Genomic DNA, 25,514 nt, shown 5'->3' on the forward strand with positions numbered 1-25,514 from the left:
AACGCAATTCTTCAGGTATGCTCTCACCAGGTCCTATTTAATAAACCAACTTCAACCTTGCAATCAAAATTATCTTATTGGTAAGGGACACTCTGAGCATGATTGAGCTTGAGTGTTCATGATATGAGACTTAGTGCTACAGCCAGTTAGAGCAAGTGCTAGAGGACATTCAGTAGCTTTCAGGTGAGAGAGAGAGGTGAGAAGGGAACCCTAACCCTAACCCTTCCAGGTGAAGTAGTGGAGGTGAATATGATAGTAACGTCTATGAGGTGTTTAGATAGGAACAGGAACATGCAGGAACAGACAGATGAGACTAGCGGAATTTGGCATCTGGGCGAGCACACACTCAGATGGGCCGAGTGGCTTGTTCTGTGCTGTACCACTTTATGTTCAAGAATCACAGTCTCATAATCAGGAGCAGGACAATTAGAGCTGAGAGGATTTTTTTTCCTTCACGCAGAGGATTGCATTCGAAACAGAGACCTGGACACATGGGGATTATACAGGACAATGCGATTGGAGGGAAAAGCTCATCTGTGCAAAGGGGCCAAATGGCCAGCTTCTCTGACTCATACTCTTGCATTCTTCCTCTTTTAAGAATTCACTTGCCCTTTGGTGGAGGCGAGAACCCATAGTGAGGCTGATGAATTAGTTAAAGTTTTGGCATTCTCCCGGTGGATCTACGTAGCTGATCAATCAATTTGTCGGTTATCTGCCATGTCGTATGACGTGGGCACTTGTGGTCTTTCCATGCCCGTGATTATTCTTGGCAAATTTTTCTACAGAAGTGGTTTTGCCATTGCCTTCTCCTGGGCCATGTCTTTACCAGACGGGTAACCCCAGCCATTATCAATACTCTTCAGAGGTTGTCTGCCTGGCGTCAGTGGTCACATCACCAGGACTTGTGATGTGCACCGGCTGCTCGTACGACCATCCACCCCCTGCTCCCATGGCTTCAAGAGACCCTGATCTGGGGTTGGGGGGACTAAGCAGATGCTACACCTTGCCCAAAGGTGACCTGCAGCTAGCAGAGGGAAGGAGCACCTTACACCTCCTTTGATAGGCTTGTAGCTCCACCCCACCACCCAGTAAGTTGCTGACCTATTCAATCCAAGCAAGTACTTGATCCTCGGTTTGCACTGGCAATACTTTTTTTTAACTGCAGATGCCGAAAATCTAAAATAAAAAGAAAATGCTCAACAAGTCAGGCTGCATCCATGGAAAGAGAAAATGTACAATGTTTCGCATTGAAACCCTTTCAGTGGTTTTGCAGAAAAGCAACTAAGAACAAACTTTTATTCTTTTCCAGTTCTGACAAATGGTCCTTCTTCCTAAAATATTAACTTCGACTTGGTATTGTATGTGTTTCTGTAATTTTGTGTTCTCATTGCGTTGATATTTGAGGGTCCGTTTTGCTACCTGACACATTTGGCCACAGAGTTAGGTATGGGAGTTCAACATTAACACAGCTCTCTGCTAGTAAGCTGAAATACCCGAATTCTGCAGGAATCCTGTTTGATTGGCATTTAAAATTGATCTTGTCTGGAGTATTTGTCATGGGTCAATCAATATCCTACTGAGATTTGCAAGTGCACCGAGGAGCCGCAGGCCTAGTAACCAGGAGCCTCACGCAGTGCACAAGCCATTCGGCCCATTCATAAGGGTGTGAATGCTTTTCTCCAGCCTGTTCTATCTCCGTAAAACCAGCAATTGTTGATTCGGTGAATTTCGTTACTTTAATGTGAATTTTTGGACAGCTCAATTGCACCATCTGGTGTTCCTAAAACTAAACGAGGCGCTCGTCAATGGATCACTGTCACCGGTTTGAATGCACCACAATTCCCGCTAATGCAGAACAACGGGGAATGAAATCAATGAATGGCAGAATACGCCCCGCCCGGTGAGGTCGTTGGCAGTCGCACGGAGATGACGAAACAAGTCTTCCCCGCCCATGTGATCCTTGTAGGGGGTGACTGTCAGTGTTTTCGGTCGGTCATTGGGGGCGTCACTTCCTGTGGGTGGGCGGTGTTGGCCTGCGGGAGAGTGTGAGGCGCCGGTGATAGCGAAGGTGGGAGACGGCGGGGCGACGGGAGCGCTTGCACCTCGTCCGCGACGGCGAGGATGCGTCGGCCTCGAGGATGGAGACCTTGAAAGTGAAGGACCGGATCCTGGAGAACATTTCGCTGTCGGTGAAGCAGGTAAGGGGCCAGGGCGGAATCTTTGGCAGTCAAGCCGGGTGAGCTAGCCCGCAGAGAGTGCGGCGGTGCCCAGTCCGTTAGCAAGGCCGAGCTCCCACTGCCTGGCAGGGAGTTGTGCAAAGTTCAGGGCCCGGTAGGAGTCGACATTAATCTTCACTAGGGAGGGGTCCTTTGTTTTTCCATCAGGTTCCAAGGTCTTAGTCATTTCCCCATAGAATAATAACTGGGAAAAATCTGTCATTGGTGGTGATGGACTGAATGGTCTTCCTTTGTTTTTAAACAGTTGAATTACACCAGCTGTTCATTTTAAAATGCTATCTTTTCTGACTGGGAAATGTTCAGCAATTGTTAGAATTTTCTCCCTTAAACGCCGGAAAATTTTTAAAGTAGATAGTCCTCCTAAATTAGACAAGAAGTTAGATAGCTCCAAAATTTAAAAAAAAAAAATGACATACTGGATATATTCAGCAAGACAGTCGGCATCTGAGGCGAGAGAAACAATTCTTATTTTCAGTAAGTGACATGGGTGTGGAGAGGATAGTTCCCTAAATCTTGAGCCCATAGTTTCACAATAATGGGTAACTAATTTCATTTGGAGGAATTCCTTCTCTCAGAGCCCCATGAACTTTGCCATTCTCTGCCCCAGAGATATTGAAAGCAGAAATTAAGAGAGTCGAGGGGAATGGGATGAAAGTGGGAAAGGGCAGCAAGACCAAGACTAGGACGGCCAGATATTGTTAACTGGTGAACAGGTTTTCTGAGGCTTACTTGCATTGCAAATTAAACAACTTAAAGAGAAAACTCAGGGATGAAGGAGTGGTGGAGTGAGTGACTTCAGTGTAGATTAGGAAGAATTGAATGAAAGTTCAAAGTAAATTTATTACCAGAGTAAATGTACGTCACCATATACAACCCTGAGATTCGTTTTCTTGTGGGCATATTTAACAAATCTATGGAATAATAACTATAACAGAATCAATGAAAGTCTACCCTACTACGGTGTTCAACCAGAGGGCAGAAGACAACAGTGCAAATACAAAAAGGAGAAATAGTAATAATATTGAGATCATGAGATGAAGTACCCTTAAAAGTGAGTCCATTGGGTGTGGGAGCATTTCAAAGATGGGGTAAGTGAAGTTATCCCTCCCCCCGTTCAAGAGCCTGATGGTTGAGGGGTAACAACTGTTCTTGAACTTGGTGGTGCAAGTCCTGAAGCACTTGCACCTTCTACCTGATGGCAGCAGCGAGAAAGGAGCATGTCCTGGGTGGTGGGGGGGGGGGGGGGTCCCTAATGATGGATGCTCCTTTCCTATGGCAGCTTTTTATATAGACGTGCTCAATGGTTGCTCAATTTTTGTAGGATTTTCTGTTTGAGGACATCGATGATTCCATACCAGGCTGTGATGCAACTGGTCAATATGCTTTCAACTACACATCTGTAGAAGTTTGTCAGAGTTTTAGACGTCATACCCAATCTCCGCAAACTCCTAGGGAAGGAGGGGCGTGATTGAAGAACATGAGTGATTGTGGGTCTGGCCAAAAGAGGCTGATGAATGGAGGAGATGCAGGAAGAGGATATAAATTCAACTGGAAACGAGTGCAGACAAAAACTGGTGGAAATGTGATCGCAAGACTCAAATGGCTGATACTTAGGGCTGAGTTTTGGAAGATTCCTCAAGTTGTCAGATCAACGTAGTAAATCAAAGGCGAGTTGGAGTAGGATAGAGAATAGACAACTGTCAGTACAGAGTCACGCTTGCAAAATGAGCGGAGATGACATGAAAATGTTCATCTGTTCTACACTGGATTTCCCAGTGTAGGTAGAGCAGACCATTATCATAAATCAGATGCTGAATGAGGTACAAATAGATTGCAGTTCTGCTTGAAAGGTGTGTTTGGATTATTGGACCTTGTAGCTGGTGTAGCACCTTGTATGATTGCTGGGGAAGATGCCATACGGGGAGTAGCTGTTGGTGGAGATGGAAGAGTAAATCGGTGTTGATGAGAGAGCGGTCCCTCTGGTATGCTGAAAGGAGAGGGAAAGAAAAGATGGCCTGGTGATGGATGGCATTGCCACTGGAATTTTCATGTCACAATACATAAAGATATTTTGTACTAGCCTATATGATTATATGTTATTTCAAATAGAAAGGCACTGCTTGTCTCTAGGAAGAGGTGCAGTCGACGTTTCAGGCCGAGACCCTTCGTCAGGACGTATCCTGACGAAGGGTCTCGGCCTGAAACGTCGACTGCACCTCTTCCTAGAGATGCTGCCTGGCCTGCTGCGTTCACCAGCAACTTTTATGTGTGTTGCTTGAATTTCCAGCATCTGCAGAATTCCTGTTGTTGGCACTGCTTGTCTGTTTAGTCAGTATATTTAATGTGGTCTGTCAGTGTTACGCTATTAGCTTCTATGGTCAGAAATTACCTGTAGCATGAGTTTCATCTTGTTTAGAAATTGAACAATACTATTCACTTATACAGACATGTAGACTTCAAACAATACTGTTTAAATATGAACAACTTTAACAATATTGTTTCACTATTATGCAGCCTTCAAAATGTTTTAGCATGAATTAGCACAAACTGCTAGAGTACCACTCATTGGTGCTGCTTTATAATTCTACTTTATTGTGGCCATATTGTGTTAAAAGGCTGTAAAGATTATTTTTAAACCATTCTGAACTGCTTGTGGAGCTCTTTATCATCTTTGAAATGAAAGCTAAGAGCGCGAGAACAAGGAGTGCTTTTCAATCACAGTTATCTTAAGGTACATTTTTGTGTAATGGTTTGTGAATATTAATACTGGAGAATGAAAACTTTCTATTTAGGAAATATTATTAGAGTTTCAAGCACAGTTAAGGACGTTACAGGTTTGATGGAAAGTAAAGATCCTGTGCATTGTTCGCTGGAATCCAAAGTCTATATCGAAATTAAAGCTCTATTTACATTGTCACCTACAATACTCCCAAATGGGTTATTGCAAGGTTAAATGCAAGGTAAAAGACCTGGACTTTGTCATGCCAAGCTCTCTAGATAAGTATTGCACATTTGGATTTGACTGAGTCCCGGAGATTAATGACCACTGATGTCAAAAATTCTTAGTTTACATGCAGTGAACTTTGTATTACTGTGATGTCTGACCACTTTTCTAATTAAGATGCTTGCATTTAACTTTTTTGAGAGAAAATATTATTGGTTATCATTTGAATGCAATTGATATCCAAGACTGCCATTCAGAATGGAAAACTGTAAAATATCAGAATGGAAAACTGTAAAAGTATCAGCTGTCGCAAAGAATGACCCTGGATCTTGTCTAAAAATGAAAGATGCTCTTAAGGTCCACAACACCCATTTGTACTTTATTTCCAGTGATTTTATATTTGATCTGTAATCTAAATCAAAACAACATTGTTGTGCAGGCTGCAGCCTTTACCAAGGGGTACTTATCATTTGAGTTCTGATCTTCCAAAGCTAATAGGATTCTAGGTTTGTTATTTAGTAAGAGAATGCAAATGAAACTTTACTCACAATCCAGTCTACAAAGTACAAAGTAAGCTTGTTGGTACTTAGCATGGTCCACGTTTTGATGCTCAGTTGACTTTTATTTCCAATAATAACAATGGAGAACAGAGCAAATGCGCAATCAGCTAGTACCTCAACTGGACAAGTTGTTGGACTGTTCAGACCCTGCTGTGTCAAATGCAGATGGAGCAGAGAATCTGGATCACAGTCTGTCTTAGTAGACTAATTAGTCTCTGTAAATTGTCCTGTGATTAGGCTCGGAATAAATCAAGGGGTTGCTGGGCAGCACAACTCACAGGGCTTATTCCACACTATCTTGATAGACAAACAATGCAGTAATTTTTTTCTTAACCTCAATTTAACAAGTGGTATCTTTTCTGCATGGAGGAATTCCATTCTTGGTAATGTGGAGTCATTAATTATGTACTTTTAATGTACTTCTCCAGCCCTCTACCTTTCCCACTCACCTATCATCTTCTAGCAATTCCTCCTTCCCCTCCCCCACCTTTTTTATTCTGGCACCTTTCCCTTTCTTCTCAGTCCTGAAGAAGTATCTCGACCCAAAGCATCAACTGTTTATTCATTTCCATAGATGCTGCCTGACCTTCTGAGTTCCTCCAGCATATTATGTGTTGCTATGGATTTCCAGCATCTGCAGAATCTCTTGTCTTATTTCACACAAGAAGTTATGTTTTTATAACTAGTTGCTCTAAATCTACATTCTCATCTGCTTTGTGTAGGATAAGGAAGGTATCAGGCATGCAAAACATTGGGATTTTTTTTGATTAAGGTTGTGGTTTTGCTTTCAATTCAACTTGCGTATTGCTAGTACGCCATTTTAATGCATTCCGGCATCGTGGCAAATTAGTGCATGTTTAAAGTATGCAGTGTAGACAGTTGATCCCATGGAACTTCACATGGTGCTAATCTGACTGGCAGTTTAAAGTAAATTTATTACCGAAGTATATACATGCCACAATGTATTTATCTTGACACCCTGACATGCCTTTCTTCCTACCCCTCCTTAGCTGAGCATTTTCTTCCTTCTACCACAGACATGCACTATGGTTGAAATATATTTCATCCATAAAGTACATACCAAAGCTCCTGCAGCACCTGAGATTCATTTTCTTGTGAGCAAATCAATAAATCCACAATATTATAATAACCATAATAGAATCAGAAAGACTTCACCAACTTGGCCGTTCAACTAAAGACAACAAACTCTGCAAATACACAAAGAAAGAAATAATAGCAATAAATAAGCAATAAGTATCGAGAACGTGAGATGAAGAGTCCTTGAAAGTGAGTCCATAGATGGTGAGAACATTTCAATGATGTGAGTGAAGTTATCCCCTTTAGTTCAAGACTCTGATGGTTGAGGGGTGGTAACTGTTCCTGAACCTGGTAGTGCAAGCCCTGAGGCTCCTGTACCTTTTTCCCAATGGCAGCAGTGAGAAGAGAGCATGACCTGGGTGGGATGGGTCCCTTATGATGGATGCTGCTTTCCTGCGATAATTATTCATGTAGAATGAATCACTGAAAATTTGGCAATTAACAGCAGAAAGTACTCTCACACCCTATTATTTAAAGCTTCAATTACCTGCAAATTTAGTGACTGTTTGAGTTGGAGATGTTTTTAATTAATATAATTTCAACTGCTGAACTGCTTTGGAACTGCACTCCAGGCATTAGCCCCTAATTCTTGGTGGTTTGCTTTACCCTGTGCAATCTGCAAATGACAGATATTTCTGGCCTTGGAATTCATGAGAGACCTGTTGTTTTGTGCTGCCAGCAAATGAGAAGACTGTGTTAAGTGTTTACGAAATACCGGAATCTGATAAACATTTAGACATGGGTAATGCTTGTTCTACATGAATACCTTGCAGGAGCACCCTTTTGGTGATGCCATTGTTGAATTCTCCCATGATTAGCATCTCAGGAATTACTGTTGGCCAGAAATTGTATGATTGTGCAATCTAATTGCTGTGTCTATGTGAACGTGTTAGAGACTAGATATTTTGCCACAAGTAATTCACCACGTGATTTCAATAAGGCACAGGTCAGGACTGTGTTTGAATACTGACCATTTGATCTTCTAAAATAACATTCTAGAAGCTTGACATGACCCAGGACAGAATGGCTGTCATGATTGGTGCACTGAACACCCTGACATGCCTTTCTTCCTTACCCCTCCTTACCTGAGAATTTCCTTTCTTCTACCACAGACATGCCCCATGGTTGTGATGCATTCCATCTGTAAAGTACCTACCAAAGCTGCTGCAGCACCTGGAAGAGTCAATGGTTCTGGTTCCTACAAGGACCTGGACAGCAGATGCATGCAGAAAACCACTGTCTCCAATGGCGCACACAATCTTGACTTGGATTCCTCTACTTCAGGAAGGGGAAGTAGGGAGAACATACAGGAGGGGTCAGCAGTGGAAAAAGTGAGCAATTTTAAATTCCTGGTTATCAACATCATAGAGGCTCTATTCTGCCCAACACATTGATGTATTCATGAAGAAGGCACGGCATTAGCTGTACTTCATTTGGAGTTTGAGGAGGTTTTGTTTGTCACCATGCTAGCAAATTTCCACCTATGTATAACGGAGAGCATTCTGACTAGTCTCATCGGCACCTGGTATGAGAGGCTCCAGTGTACAAGATTAAAAGAGTCTGCAGAGATTGTAGATGTGACCAGTTCCATTATAGTCAAAAATCCTCCCCACCATCAAGAACAACTTCAAAAGGCAGTGCCTCAAAAGCAGCATCCTTCATTAAGGATCCTCACCACCCAGGACATGCCCTTTGCTCATTACTACCATCAGAGAGGATGTCCCACACACAACATTTTGGGGACAGCTTCTTCCCCAATGCCATCAGATTTCTGAACAGTCTGTGAGCACCACTGTGCTCTTCCTCTGTTGCACTGTTATTTATTTTTATTGTAAGTTGATGTTGTTTTTATGTCTTGTATTGCTTCCACATAACAACATACAGTGGTGATGAAAAACCTGATTTTGATTCTGTTGCTGGATCAAAACCCTGGAACTTCCTACCTGACCAGAGTGTGAGAGTAACATCTGAATATACTGTACATTGCAATTATTAAAGAATTGCCCCTTCCCAAGCCCTTTGGGCAGATATGCATGATCACTGAGTCCCAGAGCTCCCATTCTGTTATCACTTTGTCATTGATGTTTGCACGTAATTGTAATTGATTGTTCTTGATATTGTAACATGCTGTATTTCCATAGAGCTAATTTATATCTAAGAGCAGTATTGCATGGCCTCTATTGATGCAATTATTATACCCTAAACCATGAAGCATTGTAAAAGTTTTTAGGATGATTCTTATTCATTTAGGACTTCAACAACCTGACTAATTGGTTTGTTGGATGTAAGGTTAAAACTTACAAATGTACCAAAAGCACCAGGCTCAGAGTTGCAGTGTAAGCTCTATATAGAGTTGACAACCAAAATCCGATTCCACCTCTCATTGAAACTGCACTTTCACCATTGAGGGTTCTTGGGCAAGTCTCAACTGTCTGAACATGCCATGTTGACTTACTGCATTGTTTTGCTCCTTGAAAACATGGAGGACTCTCGCGGTATTGTGCTGAGAACTCTTCTGTGAAATCGTCCTCACTGGTTAGTAATTATCTTCAGCTCTGATATAACCTCTATAGGCTTGAAACATCCAATAATATTTAAAACCTTAGTATCTACTCAAAGGGTAAAACTGCCCCTTCGAACAATTGCTCTAATAAATTAAACTCAATTTTGCAATTAAATATGTGGTAAGTCAAGCTTGTCGCTGCATGATGCTTAGTCAGTGAAACAGTGCACATGACATTCAGTCTTCGTCTGGAATTCTCTGAAAGAGGTATCTGCAATTCCTTGGCTGAGTCATGCATTCTGATCGTCACTGTTCCAGCCTTTGATACTTCCTAATTCATTGCAGTTTCAAATGGGGATTTGTAGAAAAGTGAACAATGCAAAGTTCTACTTTATTAATTTTTGATTTACCTGTGTTATAAAATTGATGGGAAGACCCGTGTGTTGATCAGGAGGGGTGCCATTGAATTATTGATTGGGGATTTCTCATTATTGTAGATGTCACATGATTGTCATCATTTTGGACAAGACAGTGAGTCACTACTAGTTGTCTAAATTTTTGCAGAATTTTGCACTATTCACTACTGCAGCATGGGAATATAGTATTATATATGCTTAACTAGTTTACTTGGTAATAAATCTGAATCTAAAGGTGTTCTTCTGAGTTCGACAGAAGCTTCTAGATTAAAGAAATCAATGTATGTCTGATTTGTAGCTAAATGAAGACAGACTTGTGAAATACTCATTACTTTTAATTTCTATTTATCTACAGTAGAATGAGACATGAAAGAAAACTTGGTGGTGAAATGTACCACTTCTCCCTCCAAGAATGGCATGCTTATCCACATTTACCACATGTCCTATTCAAATTATTTATGTATAACATATTTTAAAATTTTCTAAATTGAATCATTTGCATGCTTTATATTCTGCTTCTATCATCATTATAAACCTGTAATATCATCTGGTATGGGAATTGCAAGGCATCTGACTCCAAGACCCTTCAAAGAACTGTGAGGACTGCTGAGCATCATCGGGGTCTCTCCTTCACTCATCTGAGATACTTACCAGGAGTGCTGCGTACGCAGAGTCCTTAATGTTGTCATTGGTACTTCCCATCTATCCAACAGTCTTTTTGATTTCCATCCCCCACCACCATCAGGTAGGGGGTAATGTAGCATTAGGACAAGGACTGTTAGGATGGGAAATGACTTCTTACCCCAGGCTGTAAGACTGCTGAACTCCCTGCTGCCACCCACATCTCACCATGGATGAAACACCGGTAGTGTTGTGCTGTTACTTTTTAAACTGGTGATGTAAATTCACATTATTTGTTAATTTATCTGTGGGTTACACAAACTGTGTTGTGCAAGTTGTGGGTTACACAAACTGTGTGCGTCTTGGTCCAGAGGAACATTGTTTCGTTTGGCAGTAAATGTATATACAATTGAAATGACAATAAACTTGAACTTGGAGTTGCATCTTCACACCACTCACTCTCTGTAATAATGTTTTCAAAGATTAGTCTGTATTTTCAGAGGTTGTATTCTCGTTGTTCTGGTGCTTTGAATGAAGTGAAACAGTTGCCTGTTGTACATTTATTGAGTCCTTTTGGAATAGAAATAATTAAAATAAACTAAATTACAGAGGCTTCAAATTTAACATTTTTTCCAAATGTTCCCATTACCAGTCAGTTTTAAATTTATAAAAGTTCTCAGTGTTTATAGTGATGTGGAATAATTTTGTTTCCTCATTGTTCTTAACTCCATTTCCAGCTCCAGGGTTACTTTGCTGCCTGTGAAGATGAAACTCCAGCAATTAGGAACCATGACAAGGTTCTACAAAGGTTGTGTGAACACCTGGACCATGCCCTACTCTATGGGTAAGGGAGAACTTAGTAAAGCTGAGAAGGATTTTAATATGGTGCTTAGTAGATACCAAAATAGTTGATCATTTTTTTTGTGTGTAATCATTGGAAAAGGTTACATTTGAGTTTAGCTTTATTCTGATATTTCTTCTGCACTATCTAAGACCGTTCATATATGAGCAGGTTCCTGCTTTCTAGAAACTGGAATATGCCTTCATATTCCAGTTGTAATATATTCCATCTATATGTGTGATATCTGCTGTCATGCTAACATATTTAGTGTCATGGACATGTTTTTTTTAAAATCTGGAGCCAGTATTCATAACCATAATATAAAATGTGTGAAGTTTTGAATGAAGTTTCAATATTGTTTTCATATAAGCTTCAAAATAATGCCACTAAAAGAATTGAACTACAGTAAGATTTAGTTCCTTTTCCATTTGAAATTCGGTCAGAAATTGATCATTTAAGCAGATTAGGTTTTTATCTATAAATAGCTTTACAGAATAAAACAAGGAGGTAAATATAGCTGAAATCATTGGCTTACTCTTATTTCCCTTGCACCTTGGCTCCAACTGTGCATTATCTTTAAAAAAAATCATTCCCATAAATGTTGCAATGTCGTTTAAACATCTATCAAAGCTATGCCTTTGTTATTTCTGCCACTGAGTTTTGCCTCTCCCTCTCCTCATTCTTCATTTGAAATTTTACCATCTTTCAGTGGAAGTTGCAACCTTCAACTTTTATTTCTCATTGGGCCAAAGAAAATTTAATATTGATATGTGGACTCTCCCTGTCCCACACATATTGAATCCCTGAACGAGTCACATTATTTCCTCCTCTAATAGGACAAATTTTCATTCAATTTTCCAGTGGATATTTGCTAGAGTGAAGCTTGCCCTAAAATACTAGTGGGTATCCTATAAAAGTCTAACCCCAGTTGACCTTTGATTATTATTTAGTGGACATCAAAATGGAATGACTTGTAATCTTCAGAAAAACTTTGCACTAAATAACACAATTTTGCAGGAATGCATAATTCTGCACTGCCATAACTGCAAACTAAATTTTCACTAGCAATATACCTGATTAAAGCATATTGGCAATGAATGTTCTTATAGGTTAGTGTTCCTGATTTATTGTATAACTACATGAAAAATAATTGCCAGGTATATGTCAACACACTGTTTGGACAAAGTCATCAGAGGGATGCTGCTGGTAGATATGAAATAGTTTTTAATCCAACAAAGACACTGCAGGCATTGTGTTGAGACTGTTTCAGTGGAAGGGGCCTGTTCGACCCAATATTACATGACATTTTATATGCTAAAGATCAAAAGACAGTTCTATATTTACAATGCTCCCTTTGAATTACATACAACTTTCACTCCACCTCCTTCGCACCTACACTCCAGACACCCAAGATAAGTGTTAATCAACATTATCTGATTTTTCAATTAACTATAGTTCACAGCTCAGCTCCAGGAACCTAATCTACAGTCCATGTTCAGGTCAGTTAATATTTTCCTATATATTAGAAAATAGAGGGCTATGGGTAACCCTAGGTAATTTCTAAAGTAAGTACATGTTTGGCACAGCATTGTGGGCTGAAAGGCTTGTATTGTGCTGTAGGTTTTCTATGTCTGTTTTCTGTAACCTAACTCCAAAATACTCAACGCACACAATGAGAGAAAACGAGACCTGCGTATCTAGTGCGCTTTTCAATTGGGTTCATTGTTTTCCCCAATGACAATTCCTGCTTTCAGCTAAATTTCCCTTAAGTTATTGTTGATACATTAATTCACCGATCAATAATGAAAGATCGATTATTTCCAGCCAGTACTGCCTATTGTTTGCACTTGGGGCTGAGCTCTAACAGTTGAATATTCCAGCTGATAACCTCTACAATTTAAACAATGCCTAAATGTGCAAATCCAGTCTGCTCTCAGTGTACATTTTATATAAACCTTTACGATTTGAACAATGCACAATTTATTCAGCAGCAGTCTGCTTTCATTCCATGTGGTGATATAGTTATTCAGGCATTCCAAATAGATGAAAACACTTTAGGATGTTGTGTGATGATACTGTTTATTACCTTATTTTATCCCATTCAGTTTGCAGGATATTTCCTCTGGATATTGGGTATTGGTTGTGCACTTTACACGCAGCGAAGCAGTGAAGCAGATTGAGGTGTTGCAACACGTTGCCACAAATCTTGGTCGTAGTGAGTATTATGCTCCAACTATAGAACATACATAATAAATTTGAGTTAATAGCATTAATTTTAAAATTAAACATTTTCCTTGATTATAGTTTTTCCAGACATTTTTCATCCTCTTTCTGTCTCATCTGTGACTATTATGGAGCTATCACAGTCGTGTATGGTGCTGTTGTTAAAAAAATACCGTGTTTAAAGATGTGCATCTTTATAGCAGATTAGAAAGTGAAACTGTCCCTTTTTTTGTTTTAAACACCCCTCAGTGCAGTAATCCTATGCAGACCCAGCTAGTCCATTTTGGTATTTTTCACATCCTTATTTTTTCCCCCTCAGGTCGGGCCTGGCTGTATCTCGCACTAAATGAGAATTCATTAGAGAGCTACTTAAGGTTATTCTGGGAAAATCAGACCCTGCTTCATAAGTATTACTTCAAGTAAGTCCATCTCAGTATGAACAATTGTAATTTTTAAAACCTATAGCAAGTGACTCTGGAATGGATTATTGCCGGTCCATCAGATTATAAATGTACAGATCTAAAAGCTCAGTAGAGAATGCAAGATAACAATTCAGAGGAAGGGTAGGCCACTTTGCATATCAGGCTTGCTGTGAAAAGTAATGAAAATCTCTCCTCATTGAGGAGAGTCCAGAATTACAGGGACATGGTGCTTAGGGAATTAACAGAAGGACAGCATCACTGCAAGAGGGGAAAGTCAAACTATTGTTACTTGTCCGAAATTTATACATCATTGGGACCCATCAAATTATGCCACAAGGTTGGAGATAAGTATGTGTGAAGGTGTGCTCATCAGTATTGTCTCTTATGCCTTAGTGTTTGGAAGATTTGGTTAGATAAGAACTCTTAAGTACATACAGTTTGACAGCTTTCGTAGAGCGGGACCAGGACTATTCTGATGAGAATGTGTGATGGTGCACATTGTTCTACTGTAGGTTAGTTGCCTGGGCAGTGATATCAAAGATTTGAAATTAGAGTTGCCCTGTTAACTGCATATATTTTGTTTCTGTGATTTTTACCTTGTGGAATATTAAGATCAAAAACATGCAGAAAACTCATTGTGCTCAGAGCTGTAATCAGCACTTACCATATTTTCAAACCTCAGACTGAAATAAAAGCTTCCAAGGCATATTTGGCAAGGGCCTCAGTGGTGGCAAGATCGGGCATATCACTATCCTGTCACCTCAGCAAAACAGAATACATTGCACTCCAGAAGTGTAAGAAAAGCTACAAAAGATGGCAAAGCTATAGCCCCAACTTTACCAATCGTAACAGCAGTCAAGTTTTATTGGAAGTTTCTGAATTACCCAGGTGTTCAGAAGAATCTTTAAAATATGAAACGTTAAACCATGGAATTAATTATTGAAAATAAATCAATTGAATTTTAATTAATTATAAACATGAAAACAAATACATAGGATTTAAAACATAATGCAGTGGTTAACTGGGACACATTGGAACCAGTACATTTTGGCCCAACTAAGCAGCTGGCATAATTGGCTGAAATTTTATGGAGATAGTTAAAATGGTATAAAAATACAACATCATTTAACTAGGAAAAAATTGTATATTTAACTTAAATATATAACAAATTAGAACACTGCCAAAACTACTACAGTACTATAAAACTATATCAGTTTCTTGCCGTTATTGATGGAGGAATTAATCTAGTGTACATTGCTGTGTTCCTTTTGATTGTGCAGACACCTAGTGCAGCTAATGGTCTCCTTTCAAAGAATGATTTTGACAATTGCATTCTCGAAATTTTCATTGTAACATTCAAGATGACTGTTGATTTCTTCAAATTCTTTGTAGTTTCTAACTTGTTAAATTAGCGAAATCATTTTATTTTCATTTTCAGTTATTAAGCCTGAATGCTTGAAATGGTCTGGGTAGCCTCCAACCTGATGGCATGAACATTGAGCTCTCTAACTTCCGCTAATGCTCCACCTCCCCCTCGTACCCCATCCGTTATTTATTTATATACACGCATTCTTTCTCTCACTCTCCTTTCTCTCCCTCTGTCCCTCTGACTATACCCCTTGCCCATCCTCTGGGTTCCCCCCTCCCCCTTTGTTTCTCCCTGGGCCTCCTGTCCCATGATCCTCTCATATCCCTTTTGCCAATATTTGCCAATCACCTGTCCAGCTCTTGGCTCCATCCCTCCCCCTCCTGTCTTCTCCTATCATTTTGGATCTCCCCCTCCCCCTCCCACTTTCAAATCTCTTACTAGCTCTTCCTTCAGTTAATCCTGACAAATGGTCTCGGCCTGAACCGTCGACTGTACCTCTTCCTAGAGATGCTGCCTGGCCTGCTGCGTTCACCAGCAACTTTGATGTGTGTTGCATGAACAAACCAGTTCTGAATTGTCTGACTGCTCATTAATCACCAAATATCAATGACAAAAATCACTGCTTTTTGAACACAAGCACGTGCATATGACACTATTTAAATACTGTTCAGTCTAAGCTCGTTGTACTGTCTAATGGCCACATGATGTGCATGCGACTGACACTTGTTAGAAACTGTTCAACAGCGATCTCCTGTCACAGTTAAGCGGCATAGTGTCCCAAATAAGCAAAGGGAATCTTGGATATGTTCTCATTTGGTTTTTGTTCTTCAAGAGTTGTCCCAAATAAGCGGCTGCCCTGATTAACAGATGGCTCAATTAATCAAAATCCACTGCATATCCTTTATGTACATACCTTTCTTCCTTCCTTCCGTAAGATCACTGTTCAAAACTATTGGCCTGCAAATCCAAATATGAAGATTTTACAAGCATGTTCCCCAGTGCAGAGTCTCGAGCATTTGATAGGCACCCTGTTTCGATTGTTAGGTCCTGTGAAGACTACAAAGTCAGGCAGACTTTTGAAGATCAAGTTAAAACGCTCTTTTATTCAGATTATGAAGTTACAAATAACAGGATTGTTAGAAATAATAATCTTAAAATCACAAATATTCCATTGATGTAAGATTTGTAGCATTTTAATTTGAATAGTAATACAAAATTATACTGATTGAGTGATCCTAGTTATGGTGGTTGCTCTCCATAGTTAACTTTATGTAAAATAAAGCATCTTAGCAATTCCTCACTTTACCAAACACTTAATCCATAATTAGAATTTGAAGTAAGTCTGTAAATATCCAGTGCCAATCATAAAACTATGCCATTACTACATGCCTCCCCAACTATTTTTTTGCAAATCAAGCATTATGAGTACTGACCAAAATGTAGCTTTTTCAATCTGCTTATAAACTCCACTCTACTTGAAAGAATATGTATATAATCTTCGTATGTCAAGGTTAATGATGGTGTTGATCTGATATCTTTGTTTTATTCCTTCCAAATCCTAAGGAATGCCCTGGTCTGTAGTCATGATCACCTGACCCTCTTCCTCACACTTGTTTCTGGTCTGGAATTCATCCGATTTGAGTTGGAGTTGGTAAGAAAAATGTATTTAAAGCACTGAAAAGAATGATATAAATTATTAACTTAGATGTTTATGCTGAGAACAAGTAGATTAAATCATGACTCTTAAGGACATGTTTTTCCTGGTTTAATTTTTCTAGACTCTGAGGAAGCAGCAGGAGAGTTGAGGATAATTGTAAGAAGCCAGCGCAGAGCACATTGGGCTGAATGGCCTCCTGTGTCATGACTGGAAATATATGACAGATCCATGCACTTGTAAAAGATCTGCTAGTTATTGGTTGCACTAAGACCTTCTTTGCTCCAGGTGGCTCCTGAGGTAGATTTTTACAGAGCTGTTTTCAACCTAGAAGCTGAATATGGCTTGAGCTTCACTTTTTACATTTAGTTATTTATTACAAGTGTCACTTTACTTTAGCTGCCTAGGAAGCAGGAATTAATAACCAACAGAAATTATGACATTTGTTCAGAGTAAAAAAAAAATTGGGTTCATTGTTTCACATGATGTCAGTGGTTATGCGCAGTATGTGGGAGCTTATTGCCCACCTGCCCATTATGCCGCTGACATTCAGAGCAGCAGTGAAGGTCCTCCATTTCTGGAAATGTTCAGGGCTTCCTTCATCATGTCAGTAGCTTCCTCTCAGTTTTCACTACTGCCAGTCATGCAATTCCTGGGTGGAGACTCAGAAACACTTGCACTCAAATGTAGAAGGACTCTTCATTACTGTTTCTATAACAATTTTTTGACCATTCATGGTTGCTAGCCCCTGAACCTGGAGGACCAGTGGACCATTCTTAGTGTGGTCTCTACTCTTTGACCTGTTTGGCATGGGTGGCCCTACCTAGAGCCAAAGCATAAAGCCCAGACTCCAACTATCATAGCTCTCCAGATCATTGAGGCACACAAGCCTCCAAACCATGACATGGTTGTGGTCCTCTTAGAAGAGTATGTGGAAAGCCCAGATATAATGAACTGAAATGCCTTCCATTTCATGTCATTGTATTCTGAATGTCTATATTGCTGCTCATTTTTAAATGTGAAGCATTAGCAAATATAGTTAAGTACCTTGTGTTACTTATTCTGGAGAAACAATGGATTGAAAAGTAGGTTTTGTTAAAAAGAAAATAGTGTTTGTATATGAATTTGATCTTTACAAAAGGTTTTTCTTTTAGCCTACTGCCACTGTCCACACATAATGCGATTTCCTTTTGTTCTGATTCTAGGATGTTCCCTACCTTGACTTGGCACCATATATGCCTGAGTATTACAAGCCACATCACTTGCTAGACTTTGAGGAGCGTTTGCCCAATTCTGTGCATGGTTCTGACAGCCTCTCACTCAATTCGTACAACTCTGTCACCTCAACTAATCTAGAATGGGATGATAGTGCCATTGCACCTTCCAGTGAGGGTAAGTATTGGGGTTTTGCTATAATCAAATAGAGCGTTTAAATCTAATTTCAGAAACCTTGTCCTTGTATGCATTTAGATGCTTGAGCATCGCAATAATCTTGAAGTGGCTTTAAATTGAACAGATGATACACTGTAAATTTCTACTAAGGTCCAGCTTCTCTTCTGGAGTAGTGAATGGGAATACTTCATACTTTATTGTCGCCAACAATTGATACTAGAGCGTACAATCATCACAGCGATATTTGATTCTGCGCTTCGTGCTCCCTGGAGTACAAATCGATAGTAAATATTAAAAATTTAAATTATAAATCATAAATAGAAAAGGGAAAGTAAGGTAGTGCAAAAAAACTGAGAGGCAGGTCCAGATATTTGGAGGGTACGGCCCAGATCAGGGTGAGGATCCGATCAGCAGTCACAGTTGGAAAGAAGCTGTTCCCAAATCTGGCCGTACGAGTCTTCAGGCTCTTGAGCCTTCTCCCGGAGGGAAGAGGGACGAAGAGTGTGTTGGCTGGGTGGGTCATGTCCTTGATTATCCTGGCAGCATTGCTCCGACAGCGTGCGGTGTAAAGCGAGTCCAAGGACGGAAGATTGGTTTGTGTGATGTGCTGGGCTGTGTTCACGATCTTCCTCAGCTTCTTCTGGTCTTGGACAGGACAACTTCCATACCAGGTTGTGATGCACCCTAGAAGAATGCTTTCTACAGTGCATCTATAAAAATTAGTGAGGCTTTTAGGGGATGGGCCAAATTTCTTCAGCTTTCTCAGGAAGTAAAGGCGCTGGTGGGCCTTCTTGGCAGTGGACTCTGCGTGTTTGGACCAAGTCAGGTCATTTGTGATATTGACCCTGAGGAACTTAAAGCTTTTGACCTGTTCCACTTGCACACCACCGATGTGAATGGGGTCATGCGGTCCGCTACTCCTTCTGAAGTCAACAACCAATTCCTTCGTCTTGCTGATGTTGAGGGATAGGTTATTGTCTTCGCACCATGCCACCAGGTTCTTAATTTCCTCTCTGTACTCAAACTCATCAAGTACTTGACCTGTACTTCAAAATTAATGTTATGCATGATGAGAATAGTCATGCCTTTTGAGACAGAAGTCGATTGATTCTTGCAGTCTAGGCATCTGAGTGGAACAAACTGGCAAGTACATTGACAGTCAGTAGCTTCAGAAGTGAAGATAAGTGAAAGATTATTGATTCTAATCCTTTTCCATATGAGCATTTTCATTAAAAAAGTGAAGTATTTTTCCACCTGTTACTTAGAAAAACCTTCAAAGAAACTGTCATCGGTTTAATTTTCAACTTGATCAAGGAGAAACACACATACAACAAAAATAACTGAACAAGTAGCTAAACTAATTACTGAGTTATTCAAAATATATATATACAATACTTTAATGAAAGCTTTCAACATTCAGCATTCTTCATATATTGTGAGTACAGTAATGTGAGTCTCTCAGATATATGATATTTTATAAATTCGAAAAACAGCACATAGCAGCTTGTGCATTTCCTGTGGGACCTGTGTGGTTACACATGTGCCACTTTCATAAGAGTTGTTTTTCAATTGAAATATTTTATATTAATCCTCCCCAAGGTACAAACACCAACTCGTGTGCAGTCTGTACATATGAGTGTTTGGGAGATTGGTGAGCTAGATATGCTAGCTGTGTGACTGCTGGAACTTCTGCAATGTGGGAACTTGGTCTGCAGCAATATCAGATTGGTTGAGTTAAAAGCCCTAGTTTAACTATACTTTGCCATTGGTTGGCCTACGTTTTTACTTAAATCTTCTCAGGCTGCTGCATTTTTGAATTGCTAACCTTTAAGGTTATAAACAATCCCCAGAACCAGAACCCTTTAGTAATCCAGGGAGGTCCTATACAAATGGAAGGAATTCACCACAGACATGTTTATTATGTTATAGTTGCTTACAACATTAACTTGGCTCCACGTTCTGATAACTTTCATGAGTTTTTCATGACGTATTCAAAACACTTGGAAAACACGGGTAGAATTATGGTTTGTTTGCTTGAAATAAAAATGATTGTTTTGCGTATGAGTTGATGGTAGATGGAGTTTTGTTACTGAATTTTGCAAGTACGTCTTAGGAATTGCTTAATGTGATTGCTATGCGCTCTACAGAATAGTTAACTAAGCACTGGCTGTGCATGGTAACCAGGCATACCATACAGGTGTTGTCTACATGGGCTGTGTTGTCCAAGTCAATAGTGTAAAAGGTGGAGTGTCAGATTGCCCATTTGCCATTATTCGTTATTGGCAGTGATTGAATATAACTATCTGTTAAGCTGCAGCAAAGTCTTTTTCTTTTGTGGATTCTGTACAATCCAAGCCACGAAAATCACTGAAACTTGAAAACCTTTTCAAGTCAAGATTCATTCATCACATTGTGTCAAGAAATTTTCCTCTATAAAGTAAGTGCAGCACTGCCATGACAACGAAGCTTCAATCAGGTAGCTACCTCAACCCAAAACGTACATGCGTGGCATACTTTGGCACATCACTGCAACCTATAGAAATTTCATTGCATAGAACTTTAACGGGCAATGCAGAATTATAAAACCCTACCATTATTTGAGGAAGGCCAAGTGTTGGGATAGTGAAAAGTATTTTGATAGCAGACCATTCCCTTGATGTTTCTGATGCTTTCAGCAGTTAACTGTGTATACCTTGTCTTTTGATTTGTCCTGTAATTCCACCTGAAACAAAAGTTTTCAGTGAGGAATAGGTCGTCATCTTGGCTTGGGAATTTACTGTTGCTGGTTTAAAAAAATTAGTAACCACTGCAGGTGTACCTCCATAAGCACTGGTACAATTAACCAACATCTTCTCAGTAGCTTCAGAGAAAGGAATTAAATGCTGGCCTTATCTGTATGTCCATTCTACATGTGAATATTAAGAAAGCTGTGATTGTAGTCAACTTGCAGTGAGAATTATTGCCGATCTAAGGAAGGTTAACATTAGGCACTACACACCAACAAAAGTGTGGTGTTGAGCCATCTTCTGGCTGTCTGTCTGCAATTGTTGTAACAACCTACGCAGTCTTCTGGCAGCAACAGCAACTGAAACACTTCTGCAAAAGTGTGAAGGGAACATCGAAACCAATGCTGAATTCTGAGTAGTCACCATCTCACTTGCCAGGTGTTGCAGCTGATTTCACTGCTCTCAGATAACGCCATGTTATTAATGTTGCTTTAGTTAGAAGGTGGCTTTTTTTTGTTGTATTTGATCCCTGTTGTTTCCTATCTCGTAAAAGTGAGAGGAATGACTGTTCATAATCAATAACAGAACAGTCAATATACCAAATCAATCAGTTGATGACAAATACCAGAGAACTTATTTTTTTGTTCTTTCAACAATTAAACATTTGCAAATTGTCAACTCTTCAAGGAAATGAGGAAGGAGAAAGAGTGGTACAAAAGATTTGAGATGTCAGTCCATAGCTGTGTATGGTGTGTTTAAACATTGCTCTAATCTGGTTTATCATTGTCGGTACTGATGGGCTAGAAAATTGTTTGCTGTCAGTAGACAAGGATGTGATTTCAGATGAGGTTTATTATCACTGGCACGTGTCGTGAAATTTGGTAACTTAGGAACAGTACAATGCAGTACGTGATAATATAGAAAGAAAATAAATTACAGTAATTATATATATGTATATTGAATAGATTTTAAAAGTGCAAAAACAGAAATAATATATATTTTTTAAAAAGTGAGGTAGTGTTCATGGGTTCAATGTCCATTTAGGAATCGTATGACAGAGCAGAAGCAGCTGTTCCTGAATCACTGAGTGTGTGCCTTCAGGCTTCTGTACCTCCTTCCTGACAGTAACAATGAGAAGAGGGCATGCCCTGGGAGATGGGAGTCCTTAATAATGGACATCGCCTTTCTGAGTTACGGCTCTTTGAAGATGTCTTGAATACTACGGAGGCTAGTACCCAAGATGGAGCTGACTAATTTTACAACTTTCTGTAGCTTCTTTTGGTCCTGTGCAGTCGCCCCCTCCTGCATACCAGATAGTGATGCAACCTATCAGAATGCTCTCCACGGTACATCTATAGATGTTTGAGTGTTTTAGTTGATAAACCAAATCTCTCCTAACCGTAATGAAATAGAGCTGCTGTCTTCCCTTCTTTATAGCTGCATCAATTTGTTGGGACCAGGTTAGATCCTTAGAGATTTTGACACCCAGGAACTTGAAATTGCTCACTTTCTCCACTTCTAATTCCTCTGAGGATTGGTTCATGTTCCCTCATATTTTTGAAGTCCACAGTCAGCTGTTGGTCTTGCTGACATTGAGTGCAAGGTTGTTGCTGCGACATCACTCAACTAGCTATTGTATCTCACTCCTGTGCGCCATCTTGTCACTATCGGAGATTCTACCAACAATGATTGTGTCATCAAATTTATAGATGGTATTTGAGCTATACCTAGCCACACAGTCATGGGTATAAAGGGAGTAGAGCAGTGGGCTAAGTACGAACCTCTGAGGTGTGCCAGTGTTGATCGTCAGTGAGGAGGAGATATTATCACCAATCTGCATAGATAGTGATCTTCCAGTTCGGAAGTCGAGGATCTAATTACAGAGAAGTACAGAGGCACGTGTTCTATAGCTTATCGATCAGGCCTGTGGGAATGATGGTATTAAACATCCTGACGTAGGTGCTTTTATTGTCCAGGTGATCTAAGGCTTTGTGATGAGCCATTGAGATTGTGTCTGTCATGGACCTATTGTGGTGATAGGCAAATTGCAGTGGGTCTAGGTCCTTGCTGAGGCAGGAGTTGATTCTGGCCATAACCAACCACTCAAAGCATTTCATCACCATAGATGTGAGTGCTACTGGACGATAGTCATTAAGGCAGCTCACACTGCTCTTCTTGGGCACTGGTGTAATTGTTGTCTTTTTGAAATGGATGGGAACTTCCAACTGTAGCAATGAGAGGTTGAAAATGTCCTTGAATACTCCTGCCAGCTGGTTGGCACAAGTTTTCAGAGCCTTACCAGGTACTCTATCAGAGCTGCTGCCTTGCGAGGGTTCACCCTTCTTAGAAGCAGCCTAACATTGGCCTCTGAGACAGAAGTCACAGGGTCACCTGGTGTAGTTTTATTCTCCCTTTCAAAGTGGGCATGGAAGGCGTTGAGCTCATCTGGTCGTGAAGCATCACTGCCATTTATGCTTTCAGGTTTTGCTTTGTAGGAAGTAATGTCTCACAAACTCTGCCAGAGTTGACGTGCACCTGATGTCTCCAACCTTGCTTTAAACAGATTCTCTTTGCTCTTGAAATAGATTTTTAACAGGGTAACAATCAACATTGTTATGCTGAATGGCATTTCAGCCAACTTGTCCACACCAATATGTATACAAGGAAAATCGTATTTAGCAGCATATTTTTAGGCATTTAGACCTCCAAGTAAACAGCAGCATTTTACTTATTCGTTTGTTTGTTTTCTTCCAAATGACACTGTTCTAATCAAGATAAGATAGTGATCAAAATTAACTCACACAAAATGTTGGAGATGCTCAGCAGGTCAGGCAACATCTTTAAACAGTCAGTGTCTCGGCCCAAAACATTGACTGTTCATTTCCCTCCGTGAATGCTGCTTAGCTTGCTGAGTTCTTCCGGTATTTTGTGTGTGTTGATCAAGGGTTACAATATCTTCTGACTCTAATGCTCCACACTGACTGAAATGGTGCTTTTGCTAACTTCAGTTCTCGATCATCAGGTTAGACACAGTGAAAAATCCTGCCGTCCAAAAGAAAATAGCTTTTTTATTTTCAATTTCTGTTCTAAGTGTCATTGCCGGTTAAGAATGGCTTTATATAAGGATTGAGTTGGGATCAGCTAAGAGAATGTTCAACCAACTGGTCCGGTTTCAAACACAAAGTTCTTGGAAGCAAAAGAAAGATCATTCCAGGAAGGATGTTAAGGAACGCTCTAGCACTTTATAGGTATTGTGAAATTGCCATGAATGCTTTCACTACCTATATAAACTGGGTATTTTGTGTACTATTTGACAATGATTTATACCGTTACCAATTTTTGTTTTGTTTTCTTTCTCTTCCTACAACTATAGATTATGATTTTGGAGATGTATTTTCTGCAGCACAGTCCATACCCAGCACTGACTGGGAAGGTGGGACTTTATCAGATTTGTGTTCACATTCTGCTGGCTGCTGCATGCTCTGTCCCTAACCCTGTCTGTCTGACTCACTGCATGCCTGCCAGGGCTGCTTCCAGTGATTGTGTATGTTTGCAATTGGGAGTGTCAGACAGAGAAAATCAGATTGCATTTGAATATTGTGAACTGAAAGCCATAATGTGAATGCTGCATAATATGGTGGTGGGTTTCATACAATAATCAAACTTGGTATAATTGGTTGGCTTGCAGAAATCTTCTTGCAGTTTCATTTTTTGAGGAGGCGATTAATGTAATTCTCAAGTTTTAGAATGTTTTTCTTTTAATTTTAAATTCCATGTCATAGCATAAGAGAACTGTCCGGAGTGACCAGAATCTGGTTCTCACTGGGGAAAAGTTCACTTAAATAGTTTCACCACGTGCATTGGTGCGGGCTTGCTTATGGAAATGTATCACTCCTATCTGTCTCATTTGTAAATTAATGATACCCAAGAAATAAGTAATATTTGCATATTGAGAAGTGTGATTTGGTTGCCACTGATAATGACTTAACCTTTGAATAGCTTAGGACAATGTTTAGGGATATTATTTTTAAATTAGATTGACCCAGGACTTGATTTTGTACCTGCTATAGATCTAAAACTTTAGAAATCCAACCATGCATTAGATGAACAGCAACTGTCGCAAGTAGTTCATGACAACTCAAAGCGATCTGCAAGTCAAGGTCAGAAGAATGATGGAATACTGTCTATTAAGTTTAGTACTTTTGAGCTTATCAAAGCCACTCTGAGAGGGTTGATTTGCCTAGAGTCACTTGATCCCCATCACCCGTCAGATAAAAACTGTCATAAATGGGATGAGATTTTCCTCGAGTACAATTCCAGTGACATGAGCTCGGCATCATCCAGAACAAAGCAGTCAGCTTGATTCACATGCCGTCCATCACTCTAAATGTTTACTCCCCTCTGCAACGTCTGAGTTCATCAGTACACCAGTAGTAGCCTGGCTGAATTCTTTGCAGTTATTCACTTTAGACTATTTAAACAGCACCTCTTAAACCATCAGGATGAGC

The 25,514-nt window shown here is 39.9% G+C and overlaps 1 protein-coding gene across 3 annotated transcripts in view; it reads left to right on the forward strand.

The window, feature by feature from the left end:
- The first annotated feature begins 2,012 nt into the window (after positions 1-2,012).
- The window catches only part of plekhm2 (pleckstrin homology domain containing, family M (with RUN domain) member 2), a 52,731-nt gene continuing 29,229 nt past the window's right edge, over positions 2,013-25,514 (forward strand). Inside the window, exons 1-7 of one of the 3 annotated variants that reach the window (XM_072245405.1) lie at positions 2,013-2,198; positions 11,117-11,223; positions 13,326-13,435; positions 13,763-13,862; positions 16,798-16,885; positions 18,094-18,280; positions 24,380-24,439. In XM_072245405.1, the coding sequence (XP_072101506.1) occupies positions 2,139-2,198; positions 11,117-11,223; positions 13,326-13,435; positions 13,763-13,862; positions 16,798-16,885; positions 18,094-18,280; positions 24,380-24,439 (712 nt within the window). In that variant the 5' untranslated portion in view covers positions 2,013-2,138. Of the gene's footprint in view, positions 2,199-11,116; positions 11,224-13,325; positions 13,436-13,762; positions 13,863-16,797; positions 16,886-17,100; positions 17,189-18,093; positions 18,281-24,379; positions 24,440-25,514 lie in introns of those variants that run through there. The other 2 variants (XM_072245406.1, XM_072245407.1) reach the window with 2 other exon arrangements.

Source organism: Mobula birostris, chromosome 27 (assembly GCF_030028105.1).
Source record: "Mobula birostris isolate sMobBir1 chromosome 27, sMobBir1.hap1, whole genome shotgun sequence".
NCBI classification, from domain to species: domain Eukaryota; kingdom Metazoa; phylum Chordata; class Chondrichthyes; order Myliobatiformes; family Myliobatidae; genus Mobula; species Mobula birostris.